The sequence below is a fragment of the Mustela lutreola genome, chromosome 8, assembly GCF_030435805.1.
Source record: "Mustela lutreola isolate mMusLut2 chromosome 8, mMusLut2.pri, whole genome shotgun sequence".
NCBI classification, from domain to species: Eukaryota; Metazoa; Chordata; class Mammalia; order Carnivora; family Mustelidae; genus Mustela; species Mustela lutreola.
In genome coordinates, this window is record NC_081297.1 from 16,688,861 (window position 1) to 16,712,448 (window position 23,588).

Genomic DNA, 23,588 nt, shown 5'->3' on the forward strand with positions numbered 1-23,588 from the left:
TTGCATCTTTGATTTATTTCTTAAATTCCACATATGAGTGAGATCATATGGTATTTCTCTTCCTCTGACTTACTTCACCTAACATAATACTCTCTAGTTCCATCCGTGTTGTTGCAAATGGCCAGATTTCACTCTTTTTTATGACTGAGTAATATTCCTCTCTATATATACACCACATCTTTATATGTTCATCTGTCGATAGATACTTGGGCTGCCCCCCTAGTTTGGCTTTTGTAGATAATACTGCAATAAATATCGGGGTGTCTGTATTCCTTTGAATTAGTGTTTTTGTATTTTGGGGCATAAGTACCCTGTAGTGTGATTTCTGGATCGTAGGGTGGTTCTATTTTTAATATTTTGCAGAACCTCCATCCTGCTTTGCACAGTTTGCATTCCCACCAGCAGTGCATGGGGGCTCCTTTTCCCCACATCCCTGCTAACACTTGCTGTTTAATCTCTAATCGTCTTTTTATCTCAACAAGGACTATCAGACTCATTGGAAAAGGCAAGTTTGGATTACAGAATAGTTTTAGAGAAATGTATTTCTTCTAGTTTTAAATGTGTAACTTTAACTAGGGTAACGACATTGGCCAATAGGTTGGAGGCCTATTTGTAAATTAATTCTGTATTAATTGATTCTGTAAATTAATTCTGTTCTGTAAATTAATTAAGACCTTTAATTTGCAGGTTAACTCATGATGTTTCAGCACACCTAGATGGTTAACCCTATAGACTAGAAGACGATGTGAGAGTTTTATTTCCTTGATATATCTCACTAAATCCTCACAATAGCCGTGAATGACTGGCAGTGACTCCATTTTATAGATGAACACACTGAGGCACAGAGAGTTAAAGCCCCAAGTGAAGCTTTCCTCCCAACATGCACTGGATTTCTAAGTCTGGGTGCTTGACCACTGCGCCAGGCCATCTCTGACGACACGTTACCATGATGGCTCTTATCAATAGGTTGATTTTGCCATTTGCTTATAATTTTTTTTCTTCTTTTTGACATCAGTTACTAGGCACTTATTATACATCAGGAAGTGTCCTAGGAGCTCTAAGTAAATTATCTCTCTCTCTCTCTCTTTCGTTTTGTTTGTTTTTAAACAATAGACATGTATTTCTGATAGTTCGGGAACTTGCAAGTCCAAGATCAATGTGCTGGTTGACTTCATTCGTGGTTAGGACTCTCTTGCTGGCTTGTAGATAAGTGCCTTGTTCTTCTCATTGTGTCCTCACATGGTGGGGGAAGAGAAAGAGAGGAAGAGGGGAGAGGGACAGGGGAGAGAGAGAAAAAAGAGAGCGAGCGAGTGCGCGTCTGTGCTGGAGAACTACCTGGTTTTTTTCTTAGAAGAGCACTAATTCCATCAGGAGGGCTCTGCTCTCATGACTTAATTATTTCCCAGAGGGCCCACCCCCTCATGTCATCACCATGGGGGTTAGGGCGTCAATACCTGAATTGGGGGGGGGCACTGTAGATGCAGCTTCCTTGCAGCAGCTCCTCAAAATGGGGTTATTCCTGCCTGCTTTGGAGACTCGCTGTTCTCTCTGAATCCTCACACCAAGCCTGACCATAGGTTTTATTGTGTCTTATTTAAAGGAGGGGGAAACTGAGTATCTGGCAGGGTCAGTACTTTCCCTAACATCACAACTGGTAAGGGTCAGCGCTAAGCTCTAGAATACAGAGAGGAATGTAGGCTCTGAGATGTAGCCAGAGCCGTGGGGGCGGGCGGGGGGGGTGGTGGAATTGGGGGCAAGGCAGTAAAGGATTTGCACAGTGGGAAGAATGGGCTCAGAAGACCACTAGTTAATGGTGCCACCATCTGGAAGGGCTCCAGGAAGTGGAGTGGGGAGTGTGTATGTGTGTGGTCTGGAAGGGGAGCCAGAAAATGCCGTGTACTTGAATGATCTCCCGGGGGCCTCATGCTGGTTGGGGTTCTTGTCTGGCCTCTACGAGGGCTTGCTGGGGGGATCTTCAGCAGGCTCATCATGTCCAGCTGGCGTTCAGGCTCTGACAGGGGACGGTGGTGTCAATGGTTACAGCAGGCCCAGGGAGGTCTCAGGGCCGGAAGAGAGAGTTGCTCTGTGCAAATTCAATAGTTGCACCGAGCCAATTTGCAGATAGAGGCAGAGCTTACGTGATACTTTTCAAATATGCAGATGGCACACACCATTTGGCCAACAGTCTGCGCCTGGTAGATTTCTAGAGCCTTGAGCCGCAGTGCTCTTGATGTAAGGAGGCAGATCGAGACAAATCAGTTTGGGTTGGAGCTCAGGTAGTATTGGGTAGTCTGCGGATGGAGAATGTGTCAGTCATTAACCCACTGAGCATTTTTGAGCACTTACTGTATTCCAGATCACTTTGAGCACTTTGAGCTCCAGATCACTTTGAGCACTTACTTTATTCCAAATCTGAGTGCAGGGATTTCAACAGTGATTCAGACATGGTCCCTGTCAGAAGGCCCTGACGTCCAAGTGGGAGGAGACAAGATAAGAGCACACAGAGAGACATACATGTGTCACATCCGGTGGGAACACATGCTGGAAAGGAAAGTCAAGCTGGGGAAGAGGGATATAGAGATGAGTAGGAAAGAAAGGAGTGCTATTTTCTCTAGGGGATCAGCTAAGTCCTCTCTGTGGAGGTGACACGGAAGTCGTGGCTTGAAGGAAGTGAAGTGTAAGCCATGTAGAAATCTGGGGGAAGAGTATCACAGGCAAGAGAGCAGGTGCAAAGCTGTTGAGATAGGAGCATGCCTAGCATGTCCAAGGGTCAGCAGGAAAAATGTGGCTGATGCATGGCAAAGGAGGAAGAGAATGCTTGTAGATGAGTCAGAGAGGTGGCCCCGTGGGCCATGGTGAGGACCTGGGTCGTTCTCGGAGAGAAGTAGGAAGCCCCTGAAAGAAGACGAGTAGAAGATGGCAGCCATGTTGGAACGGGGTGGGGGTGCCAGGGTGGAAGGCAGTGGTCCCTGAGGAAATGATGGTGGTGCAGACAGGGAGGTAGCAGTTGGGATGCTGACAGGTGGCCCTGGTTAAATTTTGAAGGAATTGATGATAGGATTTGCCAGTGCATTCCATGAGGGAATGAAAGGAAAAGTCGACAACAACTCCAACATGTTGATCTGAGCGAGTAGAAAAATATGTTGTCCTTTGCTGAGCTAGGGAAGGGATACCTTTGGAAGAAAATGCCCTTAGGTTTGGTTTGGCTGGCATCCCAGAACCCAGAACTGGGGTGGGTCTGGGTAGGGGCTGGACCATAAGTTGCCCTTCCAAAACCTGAGCTAAGGTTTTGAGTCCTGGGTGAGGAAAAGGGCGGAGAGCTGGGGGACATGCCAGAATTAAATGAAGGGCAAATGGGTTCTATTACAGATAAGACCGAGTGAGCCAGAGGCTGGAGGAGGCAGGAGTCTTCTCAAGGAGCCCGAATGGGAGTCTTTGGAAAGACAGAGAGTTACGACGGTCCTGTCTATGAGGAGTTTGGGAGAGAAGATCAGAGGGTAGGAGCAGCTAGCAAGACCTCCAGAAATAAGTGAGGCCTGAGCTGAGCTTCTGCGGGAGGGGATTGAACGTGGAAGAGAGAGAGAGAGAGAGAGAGAGAGAGAGAGAGAGAGAGAGAAGGAGAGGATATAGGTGCAAGAAAGACAAATGAACAGAACACAGAGCTGGGAAAGGTCATGACTGGACTGAAGACCCATCTGAGGATGGGAAGGTGATGGTGCAGGGAACTGGGCTGCAAAATTAGGCTAGTTCTTCATGATGAAAGCTTCAGGTTGAACAGAGGAGTCTGATGGAAGTGTGCAGGAGCCATCAAAGAACAGGAACCCCCAAGACGGCCATGGAATGAACTGAGTGCTAACACGTTCCTGGTGTATCCTTTCTCAGTGATCTGAAAGTAAAACTCACTCACTCTTCACTTTCATTTTCTCTCCCACATCTTTGCTGTTCTAACCATAAAACTTTCACATCCAGCGCTAAGCAAGGGGAAGACTGGGTAGTACTCTATTCCCTATATGAATAGGCCAATTTGGGGGGACAATTTTTCCCGATAGGACTGATAGAAGTTCCCACCATAGTATATTATTCTGAAATATTTACTGTAATGACTAGACCACCCAGAGGTTTGTGTCTTCACACTAATCCCAGGATACATGTACTTCAATAGGTAATCTTTCCCAGGCGGGTGAGGCATTTACAATGCATAGAAATTTAATAGCATATGTAATAACATTTATAATAATGTATGATCAGACTATCCATATTTGTAAGTCCAGTATGCTTATGAACATAGTGTCACTTATATTCACAATGTTATATAATTTAGATATAACACCATTACATACAATACTATCAGGCTAGCTGTAAGACATCAAGTGGCTATTTCTTTGTACAATGCCAAAAGGTAGGAGTGAAATTCTCTGTTCCTTTCAGTCCTAGATCCTTTATCAGGTTTCCTGAAACAAATTACTTTCCCCCACTGGGCTTTTCACAGGTTGACAGAATGTCATCTAATGTCATACTGATCGTCAGATCTCATCTCTGTTTTTAATATCATCCTTTTTTTTTCCCAAATGATACCCATTTTTACTTATTTATGTCTTACAAGGAAAATATTGTAACCAAGGTAATTTGACTTACAGATTATGGACGATTGGCCAGGATATGACTTGAATTTATTCACATACCCACAGCACTATTATGGGGATTTGGAATATGTCCTCATACCTCACGGCATCATTGTGGACAGGTGAGTGTTTATTTCTTGTGTCAGTTTTGGTCCTGCCCTGGCTGGCCCCCTCTTGTACAAATCATATAATACACTTTACAATGCTATTCCTGAGTCTTTCTAGAAATAGTTCTGTGCCGATATATATATGTGTGTGTGTGTGTGTGTGTGTGTGTGTGTGTATATATATATATATATATATATTTTTTTTTTTTTTGGTCAGACAGATATCACAAGTAGGCAGAGAGGCAGGCAGAGAGGCAGGCAGAGAGAGAGGAGGAAGCAGGCTCCCCACTGAGCAGAGAGCCCGATGTGGTTCAATCCCAGGACCCTGAGATCATGACCTGAGATGAAGGCAGAGGTTTTAACCCACCTAGCCACCCAGGTGCCTCAATATTTTTTAAGAATATATTGGAATTCTTTTTTTTTTAAGATTTTTATTTATTTATTTGAGAGAGAGAGTGAGAGAGAGCATAAGGGGGGAGAAGGTCAGAGAGAGAAGCAGACTCCCCATGGAGCTGGGAGCCCAATGTGGGACTTGATCCCGGGAATCCTGAGTCATGACCTGAGCTGAAGGCAGTTGCTTAACCAACTGAGCCATCCAGCCGCCCCTTGTGCCGATATTTTTAAGTTCTGTGCACACACACACACACACACACACGTGTAATAACATATATATATATAGATATATATATATGTTATACATAACATCCTCAAAATAACAATGTTCTGCACAAACTGATTAAAACAGGGTTTGGAAAGCATTGCTGTTTACTTGAGGACCTTTGTCTTGCATTTTTCACAGACGCTTGAGTTAACCAGGGATAATTAACAGGTGAACTTTGCCTTCACGGGACACACCCCTACGGCCCTGGCTTTTCCTGCCACTTGGCACATATCTCTGATCAAGCAGTGTATCACAGTTCGGCCAGTCTGTGCCCGATTATGGTTTCTAAGCAATGGTAATGTTTTGGGAATAGGCCTATTTTCAACTTAAAAATATCTTCACAGAACTATTTCTAGAACACTATTTCTAGTTCTCTCTGACCCGTCTATATAGAGATGCTTTAGCTCTTCTTAGCCAACTGGCTTTCTATAAGCCAACATTTTCTCGCCTGTTGTAAGCCCTTAAGTCACCATTTGTTTCTTGGTTTTCAGAGAGCATCCTTCACTTGAGCCCACCCTAAGCATCAGGATTTAAAGGTCATACCCCTTGCACAAAACTGCCTAATGCCCAGACTATAATCATTCCATGTACTTCTCTGTTTTCTTGTACAAAGATCAAATACTTAAGCCTTCACATTTACATGGAAAGCAAGCCTCACAGTGCACTCCCAGGAACACAGAGACTCTTTAGACACCCAGAAATGGGGGCAGGAGAGGCACTGGGGAGTAGGAGCAGATCGAAACTTTGGAAACTCCACGCTACCTTTTGTTCTTAAACCACAGTACTTCTGCCCCTATTTTTTTGAAAATCTGTTATATCCTTCTGAGTTAATATTTAACTTTATGAAACAAGTCCTTAGCCAAAGTAAAGTTTGGAAAACACTAGATAGTCACTATTCCCAGGATATTATCTTTCCATCAATTCCTGTTCATAGCAAAAGGAAATGTTCTTTCACTCCAAGATTTTTCCATTGGATAAGACTGGGATATTGCACGTCCTCTCAAACTATAGTATATTATTAAAATAAGGTCTAGTTCGGAGTTTCTCATGGCCCAAGATGGCTTTCCATGGAATACAAGTTGCAATCCTCAGAGGGAACAAAATGTTCTGTGATCAAAGAAACTTGGGAAATTTTGCACCTCTCAGATGGCCAGATCCCCCTGTTAGCAATTTATATTGAAGATACAGAAATTCCTGCAAAAAAAAAAAAAAAAAAAAAGAAGAAGAAGAAGAAGAAACCAGCTTGACTTTAACAATTAAACCGACCTTTCTTGTGTAGTAGAGTCCTTGCCTTCAGTGTACCTCTTAATAACTCAGAGGCATTTCCCCCTTAACACCAGTTTGGGAACCCCCTGGTTTAAAAAAATTCCTGCTTTTCTCACCTGCATTTTATGACTTTAGTTCATTGCGTCCTGATCTAGTACATGATTGGGCCCTGCTAAGAACTACACGAAGCCAGTTCCCAGTATAGGAGACTTAACCAGTGAACTTGTTAAAATGTGTATTTTTTTTTAAGCTTTTATTTATTCATGAGAGGGAGAGAGAGGAGAAGCAAGGGGAGAGGGACAGCGATTCTGTGCTGAGTGCGGAGCCCTGCGTGGAGCTTGATCCCATGACCCCCAGATCATGACCTGAGTCAAAACCAAGAGTCAGATGCACAATCCATTGAGACACACACACCCAGGCACCCCATAAAATGTGTATTCTCATGCTTTTTATGTCTGGAAATTCTGATTCAGTGGTCTGGGGTGGGGCCCAGGAATGAATTTATTAAGCGTAATTTACATACTATAAAATTCACCCACTGTAGGTCAATGATTTAATGATGTCTAGTAAATGTTTATGGTAGGGCAAGCACAATCATCATTTTACAGTATTTCTATCATCCCCAAAAGTTTGTTTGCTGTCAGTCCCTATTCTTACCTCCAGCATCAGGCAGTCACTAGATTCATTTCTCTATAAATTTGTCTTTTCTGAACATTCCATATAAATTAAATCATACCATATCTAGATACTGATTTACCAATCTGGGGTGATTTGGATGTCGAATTTGGGGCTACTATGAACAATGCATCTATAAACATTCGCATGTAAGTCTTTGTGTGGATATACTTGTTCATTTCTTTTGGGTGGTTTCCTTGGAGTGGTATTCTGGGTTTCGTGGTTAAGTTTAAGAAACTGCCAATTATTTCCAGAGTGGCTGTACCATTTTACATTTCTCCAGCAAGGATGAGGATTCCAGTTTCTCCACGTGGTTACCAACATTTAGTATCGTCTGTCCCTTTGACTATAGCCATGCTCATGGAGGTATGAAAGTATCTCACTGTGGTTTTCATTTGTGTTTTCCTATTGTTTAGTGTGCTTGTTAGTTATTTATGTTTTCTTTGAAGAGATGACCATTGATGTCTTCTGCCATTTTTACACTGGGTGGGTTATTTGTCTTCCTACTGAGTTGTAATGGTTCTTTATATATTCTGGATATAAGTCCTTTACCAGATACATGATTTTTGAATACACCACCCCCCATCTGTGGCTTGTCTTTTTATTTTCTTATCTGTATCTTTCAAGAAGAATGTTAGATGAAGTATTCTATAAATGCTAATTAGGTCCAGTTGAGTGATGGTACTGTGTAGTTCAACTATATCCTTAGAGGTTTTCTGACTGCGGGATCTGTCAATGACTGAGAGAGGGGTATTGAGATCTCCAACTGCAGTAATGGATTGATTTATTTCTTGTAGTTTTGTCAGTTTTTTGACACTCTGTTGTTAGGTGCATGCAGATTAAGGATTGCTAGGTCTTCTTGGCAAACTGACCTCTTTATTAGTATATAATGCCCTCTTTATGCCTGATAATTTCCTTGCTCTGAAATCTGCTTTGTCTGAAAGCAATAAGCTACCCTCCTTTCTTTGGATTAGTGTTGATATGGTATGTCCTTCTCCATTCTTTTACTTTCAATCTATCTTTATATTTATAGACAACATATGTTAGGGTCTTTTTTGGAAAATCCACTCGGACAGTCTCTGTCTTTTGATTGGTATATTTAGATCATTCACATTTAAAGTGATTATTGATGTAGTTTGCTTAATATCTACCATATTTGTAATTATTTTCTGTTCATTGCCCTTGTTCCTTGGTTTTGTTTTTTGGTTTTTGGGTTGTTGGGGTGTGGGTTTTTTTTTTTTGTCTTTCACTCTGTGGAATCTGCCCCCCCCCACAATGGTATGTGACCTCCGATAATATGCAGTTTATTTTTCTTGTTTTTACTTGTAAGCCTCACTTACTAGGACTCATCCCTGTGTCTGAATAGTTTAATCTTCAGTCTAAGATTGGTTAGAGATTGTGCTCAAGCACCTCAAACCCACTAAGCTTCCACTTTCTGCTGACAAATGTGTGTGGGGGCTGACAAGCACTTCCAAATTCCCAGCCTTTCCAAGTCTTTCCTGACTTTTATTGTTTCTTCTATTGTTTCTTGTGCTTCCTTGCGTCCCGGAAAGCTTACAGGCTCCATCATTCAGGAATGTATAGGTAGCTGGTCTCGTGCTGGTCTCATGCTGATCTCTGATGAGTGTATCCATAGTTTCTGGTCAACTTGGGATATATGAAGAGTGTATTGTCTGTCCCTCTCCCCTGACGCTAACCTCCCAGAACTCCCTATCAAATCTCCAACTAGACTGGCCCGCTAGTTGCTCAGACAGGACTGCAACTTCACAATAATAGGGCCATTGGCAATCCCTGTTCACTGGCTACCAAGATAGCATGCTAACTGGCAATGCTCCCTATGAGGGGAGCGCCTTCTGGCAGTGCCCTGCCCTGGTTGAACTACCTGGTTGAACAACGGAGCTGATGTGGGGTGCAGGGAGACAGAAGCACTCTCTGGCAAGGATGCCACAGACTTGTCCTGTTTCTACCCATAGTTCAGTATTTTCAGGAATAAATGATTCTCAGTTTGTTATATGTCTCTGGTTAACTTCCAGAGTGCTGAAATGGTTGTTTTCGACAGTTTTATCTAGCTTTATAGTTACTTTTTTGTGGAGCAAAATGTGTTGACTGTCTCACTCTGTTATGCTGAAAACAAATGTCCCTTTTTGCAGACTATCTATCTGGCAGGCTGATGTCCCTTTTCTCAATGAGCATGTTTTGAGAAACATTGTCTGAAACCATGGTTGCCATTTAATATGTATAGGTTTATACATATGTATGCGTATACACACATATATAACTTATATATAAAATATATTAGGCAATATATGAGATATGTGGAACATATGTAATATAATGCTTTGTAGATACAGATGTAGATACATATACATATGTGTGTGTGTATATATATGTGTGTGTGTATATATATGTATATATATGTATATATATGTATATATTCAAATCATTCATTTATCACTTTTTAAATCTAATTCTATCTGAAGTTCCAGTAGGAATTTTTTTTAAATATGCACCTTAGCTCCTGCCTCCATTCAAGGTTTTAATGTTGTATGGATGCGTGGGCAATGGACTTCTGGACATGAAACAATTAGAAAAAATACAGTGGCAGTTCCAAATCAGGCTTTGGGTGCCAGCCCGAGGCTGCAGTGTTGCCTAGCTCCAGGAAGTCATCATTAGCATGGTGCGCCCTGGAAACGGTGCCCCCCGGAATTGTACCCTGAGCTCCCCGCATAGGTAATGTGCTATCTTTGTCCAATAGAAGACAGAGGTGATTCTTTTGATAGTTTCTGTGGGCTTGGCTTTTCTTCCAGTCTCTTCCAACGCTGTAAGGTGAGTCATTCTCCATGTTCTCCCTCTTTGCTATGACGTGGGCATAACATCACCAGGTACTTTCATAGCATTGTTAACAACCAGGCTCTGCAGTGATAAAATAATAGCATTCGTGATCTTTGACACGTATTTTACACCTTACCCGTGTTTGTCACACTGAGGAGCAAAAATATACGAGGGATGATATGGTTATCAGAAATAATGTTTTGAACACTCTCTCTTTGTCCAGTTTAAACAAAGCTTCTTTATCTGTAGGCTTCTGTCGCCCAAGCTCTCCTCCATGATCCCCTGTGTAATCTAATACGGGTAATGCATCATGCCTTTTTTTTGAAAGGGGAAAAAAATACTCAGAAGTATTTATGCCTTAATATATCTTTTAATCCCTCTTTCAGAACTGAACGGCTGGCTAAGGATATTATGAAAGACATAGGATACTGTGACATTATGATTCTGTGTGTGCTTAAAGGAGGTTACAAATTCTGTGCTGATCTTGTAGAACACCTTAAGAACATCAGTCGAAATTCAGACAGATTTGTCTCTATGAAGGTTGATTTCATCAGACTAAAAAGTTACAGGGTAAGTTCTTTTCTTAATTCCGTTTTTATTTTATAATGTTTAGAATAAAGAATTTTCTAGAATTAAAGAATTGATAATCTGGTAAAAACAAAGAATGTCATTTTTTAAAATTGCAAGATACTGCAAGCTAAAATTAAAATAATATTGTTTGAGCGGAGAAAAAAAAACCCTCTTTCTGTTATCACATATACGGAAAGAGGCTTCAGGAATGATTCATGCTTTCTTCTATGGTTATAAAGCTGAGTGGTTATTTCCTGATGACTAGCCTCACAGATGAGTGTGTTAACAATGACTGTTAAGAAAGTCCAGTGAGTGCTGACATGTTTCCGGTCTGGATGTCATTGTTGGCCCTAGAGACCTGTAGGAGAGTGTCCGGTCCAGAGAGGACAGTATTAGTGCTGGGGTGGCTGCAGTCACGGCCTGGAAATGGACAAGGGAAGTCTGTGGGACAATGAGTTACCAAGTGCAATGAGCCCAAATCAAAGAGCCTCCAACAGAAGGCCCCTCCACCAGTCTGTACTGGGGCTTTCTTGGCCCGCACTGGACAGAACCATGGGAGAGTATCCTCCAAAAATGTCATCCCCTTGGTCTTCCCTCTTCTATGATATGACTTTCTGTGATGCTTTTGGGTTCAAAGTATCATTAAAACTAGCCCACTACTCGGTGAGAAACTGTTGGAGTCAAAATCACAAAAGCATTTTCTGATTAAACTAGCTTGACACATTTTAATTCACTCTTTGAACAAGTTTTCTATTGCTCGGTGGCAGAATCACCCCAAACTTAGTGGTTTAGGCCAACACATATTTATCATCTCAGTTTCTCTAGGTCAGCCATCCACACACATGTTCTCTGCTCAAGAGTCTTCCCAGGCTGAAGTCAAGACATTAGCCGGGGTGGGATCTCAGATCTCACCTGGGGTTTGCAGATGATTGACCTTTCCAAGATCCTTCATTGGCAAAAGATCACTGGTTGTTGACAGAATTCCGTCTCTGCTTCCCTGCTGGAGACACTTTCAGCTCCTACAGGCTGCCTTTGGGGTCTTTTCTCCATGCCCTCCCCACCCAACACTGGGCAGTTCCCAGCACAGCAGAACCTTTCCATTTACTGAGGGCTAACGCTGACCTGGGGCACATGGGTGACTCAGTTGGTTGAGTCTTGATTTCGGCTCAGGTCATGATCTCTGGGTCATGAGATCCAGCCTCGAGATGGGCTCCACACTCAGCACAGTGTCTGCTTCCCTTAGTTTACTAGTTCCACCCACACTCACGTGGAGGAGATTAAACCGGGTGTGTACGCCAGGGAACAGATGGGCGTGTGCCTTAGGGTTCTGCCTTCCGCTCTCGGTGATTCAGTTCTTCAGCTCTTGAGCAGCTGGTGGATTATTACCAGTTCTTGGGACACTCTGTATTCTCCTGATGACTTCTAAGCTGTTTTTTATAGACAACTTAACCTCCAATTGTTGGTTTCATCTTCTTCTGGAAACCTGTTCTTTAGGTTCCTTTCATCCCAGATTAAGTTGCCGTGCTTCCGTGTAAGATTTTTTTCCTCACTTACTTGGCTCTGAGTCTTACTGGATTTTTCCCCCAGAAAACAGCCTTTAAAAATTAAAGTCAAATGTGTTGAAGTATAATTTATGTGCAGGAGAAATTACCTGTTTTAGTTTACAGTTTTATAAGTTTTGACAATTGCATACAGTCATGGAAGTCACCACAATCAAGATACAGAACATTCCTGTCCATAAAAAATGGCCTTGTGTCCCTTTGTACTTTGCAGTCAACTCTTTCCTCAGCTCCTGGAAACCACTGATACGTTTTCTGTCCCTAGAGTTTGCTCTTTCCAGAATGTCATATAATGTAATCACATACCACGTAGCCTTAGTACATCTGTAAATCTTAGCATAATCATTTGATATTCATCCATGTTGTTATGTATACCAGAAGTTTATTTCTTCTGATTGTCAAATACAATTTCATTATATATATATATGGATATATCACAGTTTTAAAATCATTTATCAGAGGCACTTGGGTGGAGCAGTCACTTAAGTGTCCAGCTCTTGGTTTTGGCTCAGGTAGTGATCTCAGGGTTGTGAGATCAAGCCCTGTGACGGACTCCATGCTCAGCATGGAGTCTGCTTGTGATTCTTTCTCCCCCTCTCTCCCTCTACCCCTCCCCCTGTGCACTCTCTCTCTCTCTAAAATAAATAAATAAATCTTTAAATTTTTTAAAAAATAATTTAAAATAATTTATCAGCTGAAGATGGAGAGGATTATGAACAAAGCTATTATAAGTATTTACATGCAAATTTGTGTGTGTACTTATATTTGCATTCGACTTGAGTTAGTTTCTCTTGAGATTGCTAAGTCATATGCTGAGTATATGTAAGAAATTACCAAACTGTTTTTTAGAGGGATTGAATAAATTTGCATCCCCACTAGCAGTAGATGAGAGTTCCAGTTCCTCCATATTTTCCACAGCATTTGGTATTGCTAGTTTCCTCCCCCCCCCCTTTTTTCCTATATTTTACCCATTTGAATAGGTGATAATGGCTCATTATGGTTTTAATTTGCATTTCCCTAAGGAATAATGATATCAAGCATACTTTCATTTGCTTATTTGCTATTCATACAGATTTTTTGTTGAAGTGTTTGTTCAGTGTCTTATTTCAATAATTTTGGTCATGTTTTCTTATTATTGAGTTTTGAGAGTTCTTTATATATTTTAGCCACAAATCCTTTATTAGATATGCATTTTGTATATATTTTTAAGCTAGTGGGTTATTCTTTCATTTTCATGTTAGTATTCTGTTTTTTTTTTCAAAGTGTATAATTGAAACATTTTTTTAATTATAAATTTTTTAAATAATTTTTTATTTTTTATAAACATAATTGAAACATTTTTTATGAATTCTCAACTTACCAATTTTTTCTTTTATGGATCATGCTCTTTGTGTATCTAAGTAATCTTTGCCTCATCCAAGGTCACAAAGATTTTCTTTTCTGTTTTCTTTAAGAAGTTCATAGTTTTGGATGCATGCGTGGCTCAGGAGGTTAAGTGTCCGTCTTTGGCTCAGGTCATGATCTCCAGGTCCTGGGACTGAACCCCATGTCAGGTTCCCAGCTCTGCGGGGAGTCTGCTTCTTCCTCTCCCTCTGCCTCTTCCCCTGCTTGTGCTCTCACTTTCTCTCTCTCTCTCTCAAATGAATAAATAATAGAAAAAAATCTTAAAAAAATAAGTTTCATAGTTTTGATTTATTTTTTAAAGATTTTATTTATTTATTTGAAGAGAGAGAAAGAGCACAAGGTAGGGGTAAGAGAGGGAGAAGGGAGGCTGATGCAGGACAGTTTTAATTTAAATCTAGGTATATGATCTATGTCATGGTAATTTGTTAATATGGTACTTTTTTCTTTCTTTCTTTCTTTTTTTTTAATCTAGTTAATGTCTGTTTGTTCTAGGATCATCTGATGAAAAAACTCTCCTTTCCCATTGTATTGTCTTTGATATTTCACTGAAAATCATTTGACTGTAGTTTATGGGTCCATTTCTGGACACTCTGTCTAGCTCAGTCCATCTATATGCTTATCCTTTTGTCAATACCACACTGTTCTGATTACTGTGGCTCTATAATCAGTCTGGAAATCAGGTAGCATATGTCTTCTAACTTTGTTCTAAGATTTTATTTATTTATTTGAGATAGAGAGAGAAAGCCCAAGCAGAGAAGAGGATCAGAGGGAGAGGAAGCAGGCTCCCCACTGAGGAGAGGCTTGATCCCAGGACCTGGAGATCATGACCTGAGCCAAAGGCAGACGCTTAACCATCTGAGCCACCCAGGTGCACCTAACAGGTTGTTTTGTACAAATCAACAATATGATTTTAAAATCTACATGGAAAGGGGTGCCTGGGTAGCTCAGTTGGTTAAGCGTCTGCCTTTGGCTTAGGCCATGATCTACGAGTCCTGGGATCAAGCCTTCTGTCTGGCTCCCAGCTCAGTGGGGAGCCTACTTCTTCTCCCTCTGCCTCTCCTCCCCCTGCTTATGCTTTGTTTCTGTATTTCTCTCAAATGAATAAATAAAATCTTTAAAAAACAAAACAACAACAAAAACCAACCTGTTAGAAATTTTATTGGGATTGTTTTGAATCTGTAGAACCATATGGAGAGAATTAACATCTTAACACTCTTTATTCTTCCAATCCATAAACAAGATATAGTCCTCAATTTCTCTAGATTTTATTTAATATCTGTGTTTGTCTAATTTTCAAGAGTCAGATCTAAGACATCTTTGGTTAGATTTACACCTAAATATTTAAAATGTTTTTGGTCATATTGTTTTTGGTAAGTTTTTCTTTGAAATTTAATTTCCATTTGTTTACTGCCGTATGTAGAAATATTACTGATTTTGCTTATTGAATATTAGGACTTAACAAAACTCTCTGAGTGTTCCAACAACTTTCTTGTAGGATTTCTTGTAATTTCTTCCGTGAACAGAAATGATTTTACTTCTTCCTTTCTAATTTGTAGACTTTTTATTTCTTTTTATTGCCTTAATGAACTGGTTAGGACTACCTGTACAATTCTGAATAGGAGTGGTGCCGGAAAACATCCTTGCTTTGTCCTCAATGGGTATGATATTGACTATTGCATCCCCCAATTTTTGGTACTTTGTTTTCATTTTCGTTCAATTCAAACTATTTTCTAATTTCCTTTGTGACTTCCTCTTTCACTCATGAATTATTTCTTGTTTAATTTCCAAATATTTGGGGATTTTCCAGAGATAGTTCTTTAGGATTTCTAGTTTAATTCTTTTGCAGTAACTATACTTTGTATGATTTCAATTTTTTTACATTTGTTGAGGTTTATTTTATGTTGCGGAATATGGGCAATCTTGCTGAAACTAACAACATCGTAATCCAAGTCAGATTTAGCAATACTGCTGTCTATCTCTTGTCCATTTCTCTGGACAACTTCTGTTTATTTGATCAATGTTTTAACCTAGAGGCACACATTCTAACACTCATATTATGCTAACTTATATTTATGTAATACTAATTCAAAGCGAACATTTGCATTTCTAAAACTGCAATAGCATTGTGGGCATGACTGCTGTCTCTAGACAGTTATTTTCAAAACAACATATTTTTCCTGAGGATAAGGATGGGGTGGTTCCTGACCAGTGTTCCGGTGAAGAAGGAAGACGGTGGTAGACTTTACATCTTCACCACCTTCATCCATTCTCACACACTGCGCATGTTTGCTTTCCTGCCCGGAAAGGTCCTAGAGTAAGTCCTGGAGGACCTGAGGACAACTGCCATGTGCCTTCTTTTCTTACCAACTGTTCTTCCCAATGTCTGTCAACAAGGTGGCACAGATCATCTCCTGAGAAACTACCTCACATACAATGTAAAAGCCTACCTGCTCAGTCAGAACAAGCTTTTCCCCTAACTAAATATCCTCAGAAATGAATGGGAAACCCGTATTCATAGACTGAGGTGTGATGTGAACAGGTTTCTGCTGGGGGCGTAAAAGCGGACTTCATCCAGAGGTGAATTAATTGCTGTGTCAGGTTAGGCCTGAGCTGACCATCCCTTTACATACTTGGGTTCTTTCAACATTCCTGAGGGCAGAGATGTATTTTTTCAAAACCAAAAAACTAATAAACACCACCAAATAAGGGGAACAGGACCAGCTCATTTTCCTCTGTGGTGTTTGGTGTTCCCACATACCTCTAAACCTGTTCACAGAGAGCAGATATCTCGAAAACATCTCGGCAGGAACAGTGACCAGGAAAGTGTTCTTTTTATTCCTTTAGAAATTTCTGGAAGGAGAGCAGGACTCTACCGTTCTGGGTGCTGATCAAAAGCGTTGTGTAGTTTTAATTCCTCCTAGCTTCTTGCTCTGTGATTCTTTATAGATTTCTTATTTGGGGAAGAAAAGTTGAATGTCCAGTTAGCTCAGACACCATGTTTCTTCCTGTGACAGCCATCTGCGTTCATACGTCACTCGAGGGGCTCTTCTCCCAGGAGGGCTCTCATTGCTGGATGCCCTCCACTCTTTACTAAGGGACCTTCCCGAGGGGTGAATGGTGCCAAATATCCCAGATTCCAGGCAGTTTGACTTGTCTTTGCTGTTATATGAAACCTCCCATAAAACCTGGAATGAATTTGCATGAACAATAGCAATCTAGCCAAAGATTATTTAGAAATTAGCCTTAGACTAATTCCTTGGAAAGCAGGGCCAATATAGTCCTGTTCTTTAATGAGAAGAGGAACACTGGTAACCTTAATTCTCTAGCAGTTCAAGTTTTCCTTCCTTCCTCCCTCCTTTTTTTTCCTTCTGACCTTCCTTGTCTTTCCATCAATGTTCATTCAGTACTTGCTATATGAATTCATTGTCTCATTTAATTCTGACTACAACCCTGCCAGGTAGCTCTCATCTCTTCTTTTAATGATGAAGAAAAGGAGGCTCAAAGAGCTTCATTAACTCACCTAATGTCACACAGCCAATAAATAGAAGAGATGGCATCAGAGCCCAGGCCCATCTGTCTCTCAAGTCTGTGCTCTTTGCAACATACCCACATTTCCCACAAATTCTTCTAAGGTTTTCCACAAAACTTTGTTTCATGAGCTATGAATTTGTTTGCCAACATTTATGAAGGAGTTAATTATATTTTCCTGCTAAAATATATGTTAGATACATACTAAGTACATCTATACAATTATTATCATAATGTAATAATGTGCCTTTAAGAAATTGTAGTCTTGAGTGCCTGGATGCCTGGGTGTTTCAGTCAGTTATGTGTCCAACTCTTGATTTTGGCTCAGGTCATGATTTTAGGTCATGTTGGGCTCAGCGCTGAGCATGGAACCTGCTTAAGATTCTCTCTCTCCCTCTCTCTCTGTCCCTCCATTCCACTGCTCTCACATCTGTCTCTCTAAAAAAGAAAAAAGAAAAAGAAAAAGAGAAAGAAATGGTGGCTTTACTTGAGAATATCTGGAAGTTGCCTCAGAAAGAGAATTTATTATGTGTATGACATCCCATATGCACACGAGTGGCTATAGTTTGTAGCTTTTCTTATAAGATCAACAAAATTTGTGGAAATATTCAGTTTAATAAAAGAATCAAATTATCAATTATTTCTCATAAGAATTTATTCACCTGTGAGGCCTAATTTTTCAGCAGATCTAATCCAAGGAAACACTACATCTCATCTCTTTATATTATACCAGTATGTGACACATTTTAAAAACCTTTTCTTTTTCAAAAAGTAATACATTCAAGTAGGTTAACAGACCAAACAGAGAGTTTGGCTGTGGAAGTTTAATGGAATAGACAGCTTGAAAAGCCTCTTGCTACCAACACCTAAAACTGCTCAGTGAACATAATAATAAATGTTTAAAAACCTTTTCAATGCTTCCTGGAGCTCATAAGAAGCCACAAAACTGAAATGAAAAGCCTGAGAATTAGACCAGAGATGAACTGGGGGGCTGGGCTTGTGGAAGAGGAGGAGTTGTTGGCTCAGCACTGGATTTTCACACCCGTGCAGAGACAGAGAATAAAGCCTTGGATCAATTTAAGACGGGAAGTTGGATGAGACCCTGCAGCAAAGCCAGTGCCCTCAAAGATGCATGCCCTTGGTAAAAAAAAAAATCCACCCTTAATAATGGGAGACCCTAAGGAACTAGCTTGTCTCTTGGCCTGGGTTAAAAAGGGAAAGGAAAATATCCTGTGGGAATTTCTTAATTCAAGTCTGTACCACGTGTGAGTTAAAGGTTTTAATTCACCTCCATCGTCTGGGAAAGTCCAACCTGAGAGTTTCGTATTAAAATTGGGCTCAGACCACAATATCCCCAAGGTGCCTGGTAGAAGGCTGCTGAAAACGCTCTGGAGGGAGTCCTTGCGCATAGGCCGGATTCTTTCAGATAAGCCATACTTCAGCTGAGGGCACAGACCCAAAGTGCAAAGGAAACGATCCACCACGACGAGATCAGCTGCAAAAATAAATAGAAAGAGGGACATGAACGATCTGAAACAGAATATAATTATACTTAGTATGACTAAAGACATAAATGAAAGGATTTAAAGAAAAAGTGAGACAGCACGAGAAGAAAAAAAATAAATGAAAACTTTTAGAAGTGAAGGAACAGAACATCCAGCAGCGAAAAATAACGTAACTGGATGGATGAGACTGTAAGTCGGATGATAGGATAATGTCGATATGGATGGGAATTCTGGACTGGAGGATAGAGCTGAAAACAGTTGCCAGAAGGCAGCTCGGATAGAGACGAAATATAGGAGGGAGAAGTTAGGGGACATCAAAGAGTGAATGAACAGGCCCAAAATATGTCACCTAGGAATTCCAGAAGGAAAGACTCTTCCTTAGAGAGAATTGAGAAGAGGGAATTCCTTTAGATTTTTTTTTTTTTTAATTTGACAGAGAGAGAGAGAATGGGAGGGGCAGAGGGAGAAGCAGGCTCCCCGCTGAGCAGGGAGACCAATGTGGGGCTTGATCCCAGGACTCTGGGATCATGACATGAGCTGAAAGAAACTCGTAACCGACAGAGCAACCCAGGTGCCCCACGTAGAGGAAATTTTTGATAAGCGAGTGCCTAATCATATTCTAGATCTGGGGAAGGGACATGACTATTCAGACGTAGGAAGCACAGTGTGACCACACCTAGCATGTCATCATGAAACTGAAAAACAAAACACTAGAGTCAAAGAATAGATTGTGAAAGCAGCTGAGGAACAAAGAGAAACTGTCTCTAAAGGAATCACCACTACAGGATGAACACACTTCTCAAAGCCACAACAAAAATCAGAAGACATAGAGTACTATCATCAACACTCTGAGAAATGATAATTGTCCACCATGATTTTCATTCCCTGTTAATCTTTAACTCAAGTATCAGCGCCAGCTGGAGACGTGAGCAATCACATGCTGAAAGTTTCCTGGTAACAAACCCTGACTGAAAGCACTTCTTTAAGCATGTATCTTAATAAGAAGGAAATTGAACCCAAATGAATAAATGTGATGTGAAAAAACTGATAGGAATGTAGGTAAATCAAAAAAGTTTTGATTGGGATGCCTGGGTGGCTCAGTCGGCTAAGTGCCTGCCTTAGGCTCAGGTCATGATCCCAAGGTCTTGGGATTGAGTCCTGCATCTGGCTTCCTGCCCTGCAGGGAGTCTGCTTCTCCCTCTCTCCCCTTCCCCCCTGCCCGTGATAACCCTCTCTCTATCTCTCTCTCATGTGCCCTCTCTCTCAAATAATAATCTAAAAAAAAGAAAGAACATTGGTTCTAAAAAGAAGATTTTGATTGGTTAACATAATATTTGACAAAATAAAAATACTGAAGATGACATCTCTTGGTGGTAAAACAAACAGGATGGAACTAAAATGCCAGTCCACAGGCACTTGTAAATGACTAGAGGGAAAGCATTCTAATTTTGTGCATCATTTAGGGGAAGCCTAGAGATGTCTATAACTTGCAAACTTTAAATTAGCTATGCCTATTTAAAATTTAGGGAGAACCATTGAAAGATTAGGAATGTTATGTAGATCATGGATAACTTCCCAGGAAGTGGAGAGCATGAGAAGGGATAAAGAAAACTCAAAACTTGACTGATGCGATAGCAGAAAAAAAATAAAAAACAACTAGGTAACATTATACCCATTTCTCAGATGAGGAAACTGAGACCTGAAATGTTAATTAACATGTCCAAGGTCAAACAGCTTGCAATCAAGTTTAACTCCCAAGTGCACGATTGTGACCATGTGTTGATGTGTTGAAAGGGAGTAGGTTAAGAATTTCACCAAAAGGAATCAATCAACTTTAGGGGCACCTAGGTGGCTCAGTCTGTTAAGCATCCAACTCTTGATTTCAGCTCAGGTCATGATCTCAGGGTCCTGGGATAGAGCCCCGTGTCGGGCTCTGTGCTCAATGTGGAGTCCATCTATCCCTCTCCCTCCACTCCTCCCTAGCTCGTGCTCTCTCCCTCTCTCTCTAAAATAAATAAATAAAATATTTTTTTTAAAAAAAGGGATAAAGGGATCAGCTATATTTTTTTCTGAGGTTTATTTTAATACCTACCTGACTAGGTCAAGCCAGCTCCTGTAATTGCTGGAAAAAAATGGCAATGTCTATAAATAGACAATTAACGGCATAGTTTTTGACACGTTTTATACCTGATATTAATAAACTATGAAGGAGCACCCTCCAGGAAAATGAATAATAAATGTTAACTCTTGGTTTTCCTGTAAATTATGGGAAACTATGCTTTTCTCTTCATGTTTCCCCTTTACTCCATGGAGACTTTCCAAAAGATTTGAACATTCACTATACCGCTTGCTATCTGGATTCCCTAAAAGCTGATGCTCTTGGGAAGCCAAATCCAGCAGAATGGCAAAAAAGCCTCGAGCACCAAGCTCCCTACCAACTCCTGAGAGCGTAAAGACTAGAATCAAGGAGAAACAGGCATACTTTAGTTGCCCTTGAGCCACCCAATTTAGTGTGTGGGGAAAACTCTGTCGGGGTTGGAGTGGGAGAACTTTTGGAATGTCTGTTCGAAGGGGCTTAGAAGTAGAGAAACATTGGAAGACCGAAGGGAAGTTGGAGGGCAGAACTGGTGGGTGCCAGCAAATGACGTTTCAGCCAGCTTTTTTGTGTGTGGATGTACTATTTGCCAAGCAGTTTTTCTTCATTGCCTCCAAAATGTTGCCCTTATTTAAAGGCCTGTTAATTTACATACAACCCCACCAGAGGCTAAAATGTAATACTCTTGACTTCTTTCTTTTCCATCAATTTGGATAGCTAACCTGTGAGCAAAGTCTTCAACAGACTTGGAGGTTTAAAAACTGACAAGGACTTTATATCGGGCAGTCTAGAGTTTCCCAAGATCCTTGCCTCATGCTGTTTCAATGCACACTGCTCTGTATTAATTAATAATTCCTGTGTGTTGGCAGCACCAACCGAAAGCTTTTTGGAGATAAAATACAGTCCCGAGATTCTCCATGCAGGCAAATGTGGGCCCCTGGGGAAGCTGGCATCTTTATTAAAGAGGCTCGTTAAAGCTAAGGTTTGGCCACAACCCTATTCCCATAAAAGAAGAGAAAAACTAAAATACGGCTCTTCTCTTTCATTCCCAGGGTTCAGAACAAAAGGTTTAGGTCAGTCCTTCATTAGCCATGCTGGTGAGGAATGAAGATGCGGAGATAAACCACGTTCAGCGTCCTTAGTGCTAATGAGAAGTTCTCACTTTTCCCTACAGTCGGCTTTTCACCGAACTTTCCATACGAACTTTGCATATATCGTAAGGAGGCTTTGAGTTGAGAGAGGGACTCTACCTTTAGCAGAGTCCCATCTTGGGTTGGGGTTGAGGAAGAGGATTCCAGTTCAACTCTTTGGTAAGGAACAAGTGGAGAAGACAGGTCCCTAGTTCTCTGAGGGTGCTGGATGGGTCCAAGCCTGTGTATATGTGTGTGTAGAGTGTATATGAATATACATTATTTGTATATATACAGACTTGTATATATACAAGCTGTATATGTACAAATTGTACATAATTTGCATATATGTATATCTATATACCTTTTCAGCAAGGAAAGGAGGAAAACTAAAGGAATAGGGAAGTCAAAGAAAAGAAAGAAAGAAAGAAAGAGAGGTGAGAGTCAGAAGAAATTCCATTATTTACCATATTTCATTAAACCTAAGACATCATAGATCGTAAAGTACACCACTAGTTCATGTACGACTTAAGAAAGGAAAAATGCTATAAATTAAGCCATGACATGACATGGATTGTATGCTGCATCCTGATCTGGGATATATTAAAATGTGAAAAAAACGTACCACTTGGAATGGATGAATTGGTGGCCCTCCCTTTGTTTGCAATAGCATTTGCAAATGTTTGAAAAGCTGAAATGTCGCAGAAAACATTGTCTTTACCCTTTGGTTATTCTTGTATCTTGGGTCCTGTGATATTATTCCAGTACCTTTTTGCAAATGACGAGATACTTCTCTGAAACTGCAGATTTTTTCCACCTAGTATCTGAAGTATTTTTAATATCCTCAGATCGTTTTTGCAGACTTCAAAGGGTGATTTATTTATGAAAGAATAAACCAGGAAGAGGCCTGGGTGGTTTGAATCCATCCACTGAAATCCTTAAAATTAATCAAAAGCATTTAAGAAAACTGGAGTATAATTTCTATGTGACCTCTGGATAGAGACACTGGAACATCTGTCATGTTCATACGTTTACTGAAACAGAGTGTTGACATTACCTGTTTTGTCTTTGACCTTTGGTTCTTAAGATTTATTTACTACTGGCTTTCAACATGCATGGATGAAGAAACTCAGCATGAAGCAAATATCTAGTTTGACCTTAAGAGACATAGTTGAGCCTTGCTCTGGGCAAGTTTACTTTGAGATTTCCAATTCTATCAAGTAAAAGATATTAAAAAAGAAAAAGAAAAAGAAAGATAGAAACCAAAGCTCACTGTGTAATAAGGTTAATGGTAGTTTCCAGTGATATTTTTAGTTATCATTCCTTATGGTCTTTATTTTGTAAATAATTCCACATTTTATTGGTACACATGCTTGGTGTTCACATTTCACTCTGGGATAGAGCTGTGCTTAAGTCGGTCACTGCCACAGGCTGGGGTTGAATTCAGGATAAGAAACAAGACCCAGCGCACTGTGCGGTGCACTGAGGAATGGACTCTGCAACCCATGTGAGTTAAAGTCAAGTGCAGCAAGTGTAACAGATAGTTGAAAAATGGGATGTAAGCACCACAGCCTTTAGAGCTTCACACACTAAGCTGGTAAGTGTCAGCTGGATTGTATTCTATTATTGCTTCT

General features: G+C 40.5%; 1 protein-coding gene across 3 annotated transcripts in view; it reads left to right on the forward strand.

The window, feature by feature from the left end:
• Positions 1-23,588, forward strand: part of PRTFDC1 (phosphoribosyl transferase domain containing 1) — a 95,527-nt gene that overhangs the window by 4,552 nt on the left and 67,387 nt on the right. For all 3 annotated transcript variants that reach the window (XM_059183906.1, XM_059183905.1, XM_059183907.1), the window contains exons 2-3: positions 4,638-4,744; positions 10,550-10,733. In XM_059183906.1, coding sequence (XP_059039889.1) covers positions 4,638-4,744; positions 10,550-10,733 — 291 coding nt within the window. The remainder of the gene's footprint in view (positions 1-4,637; positions 4,745-10,549; positions 10,734-23,588) is intronic.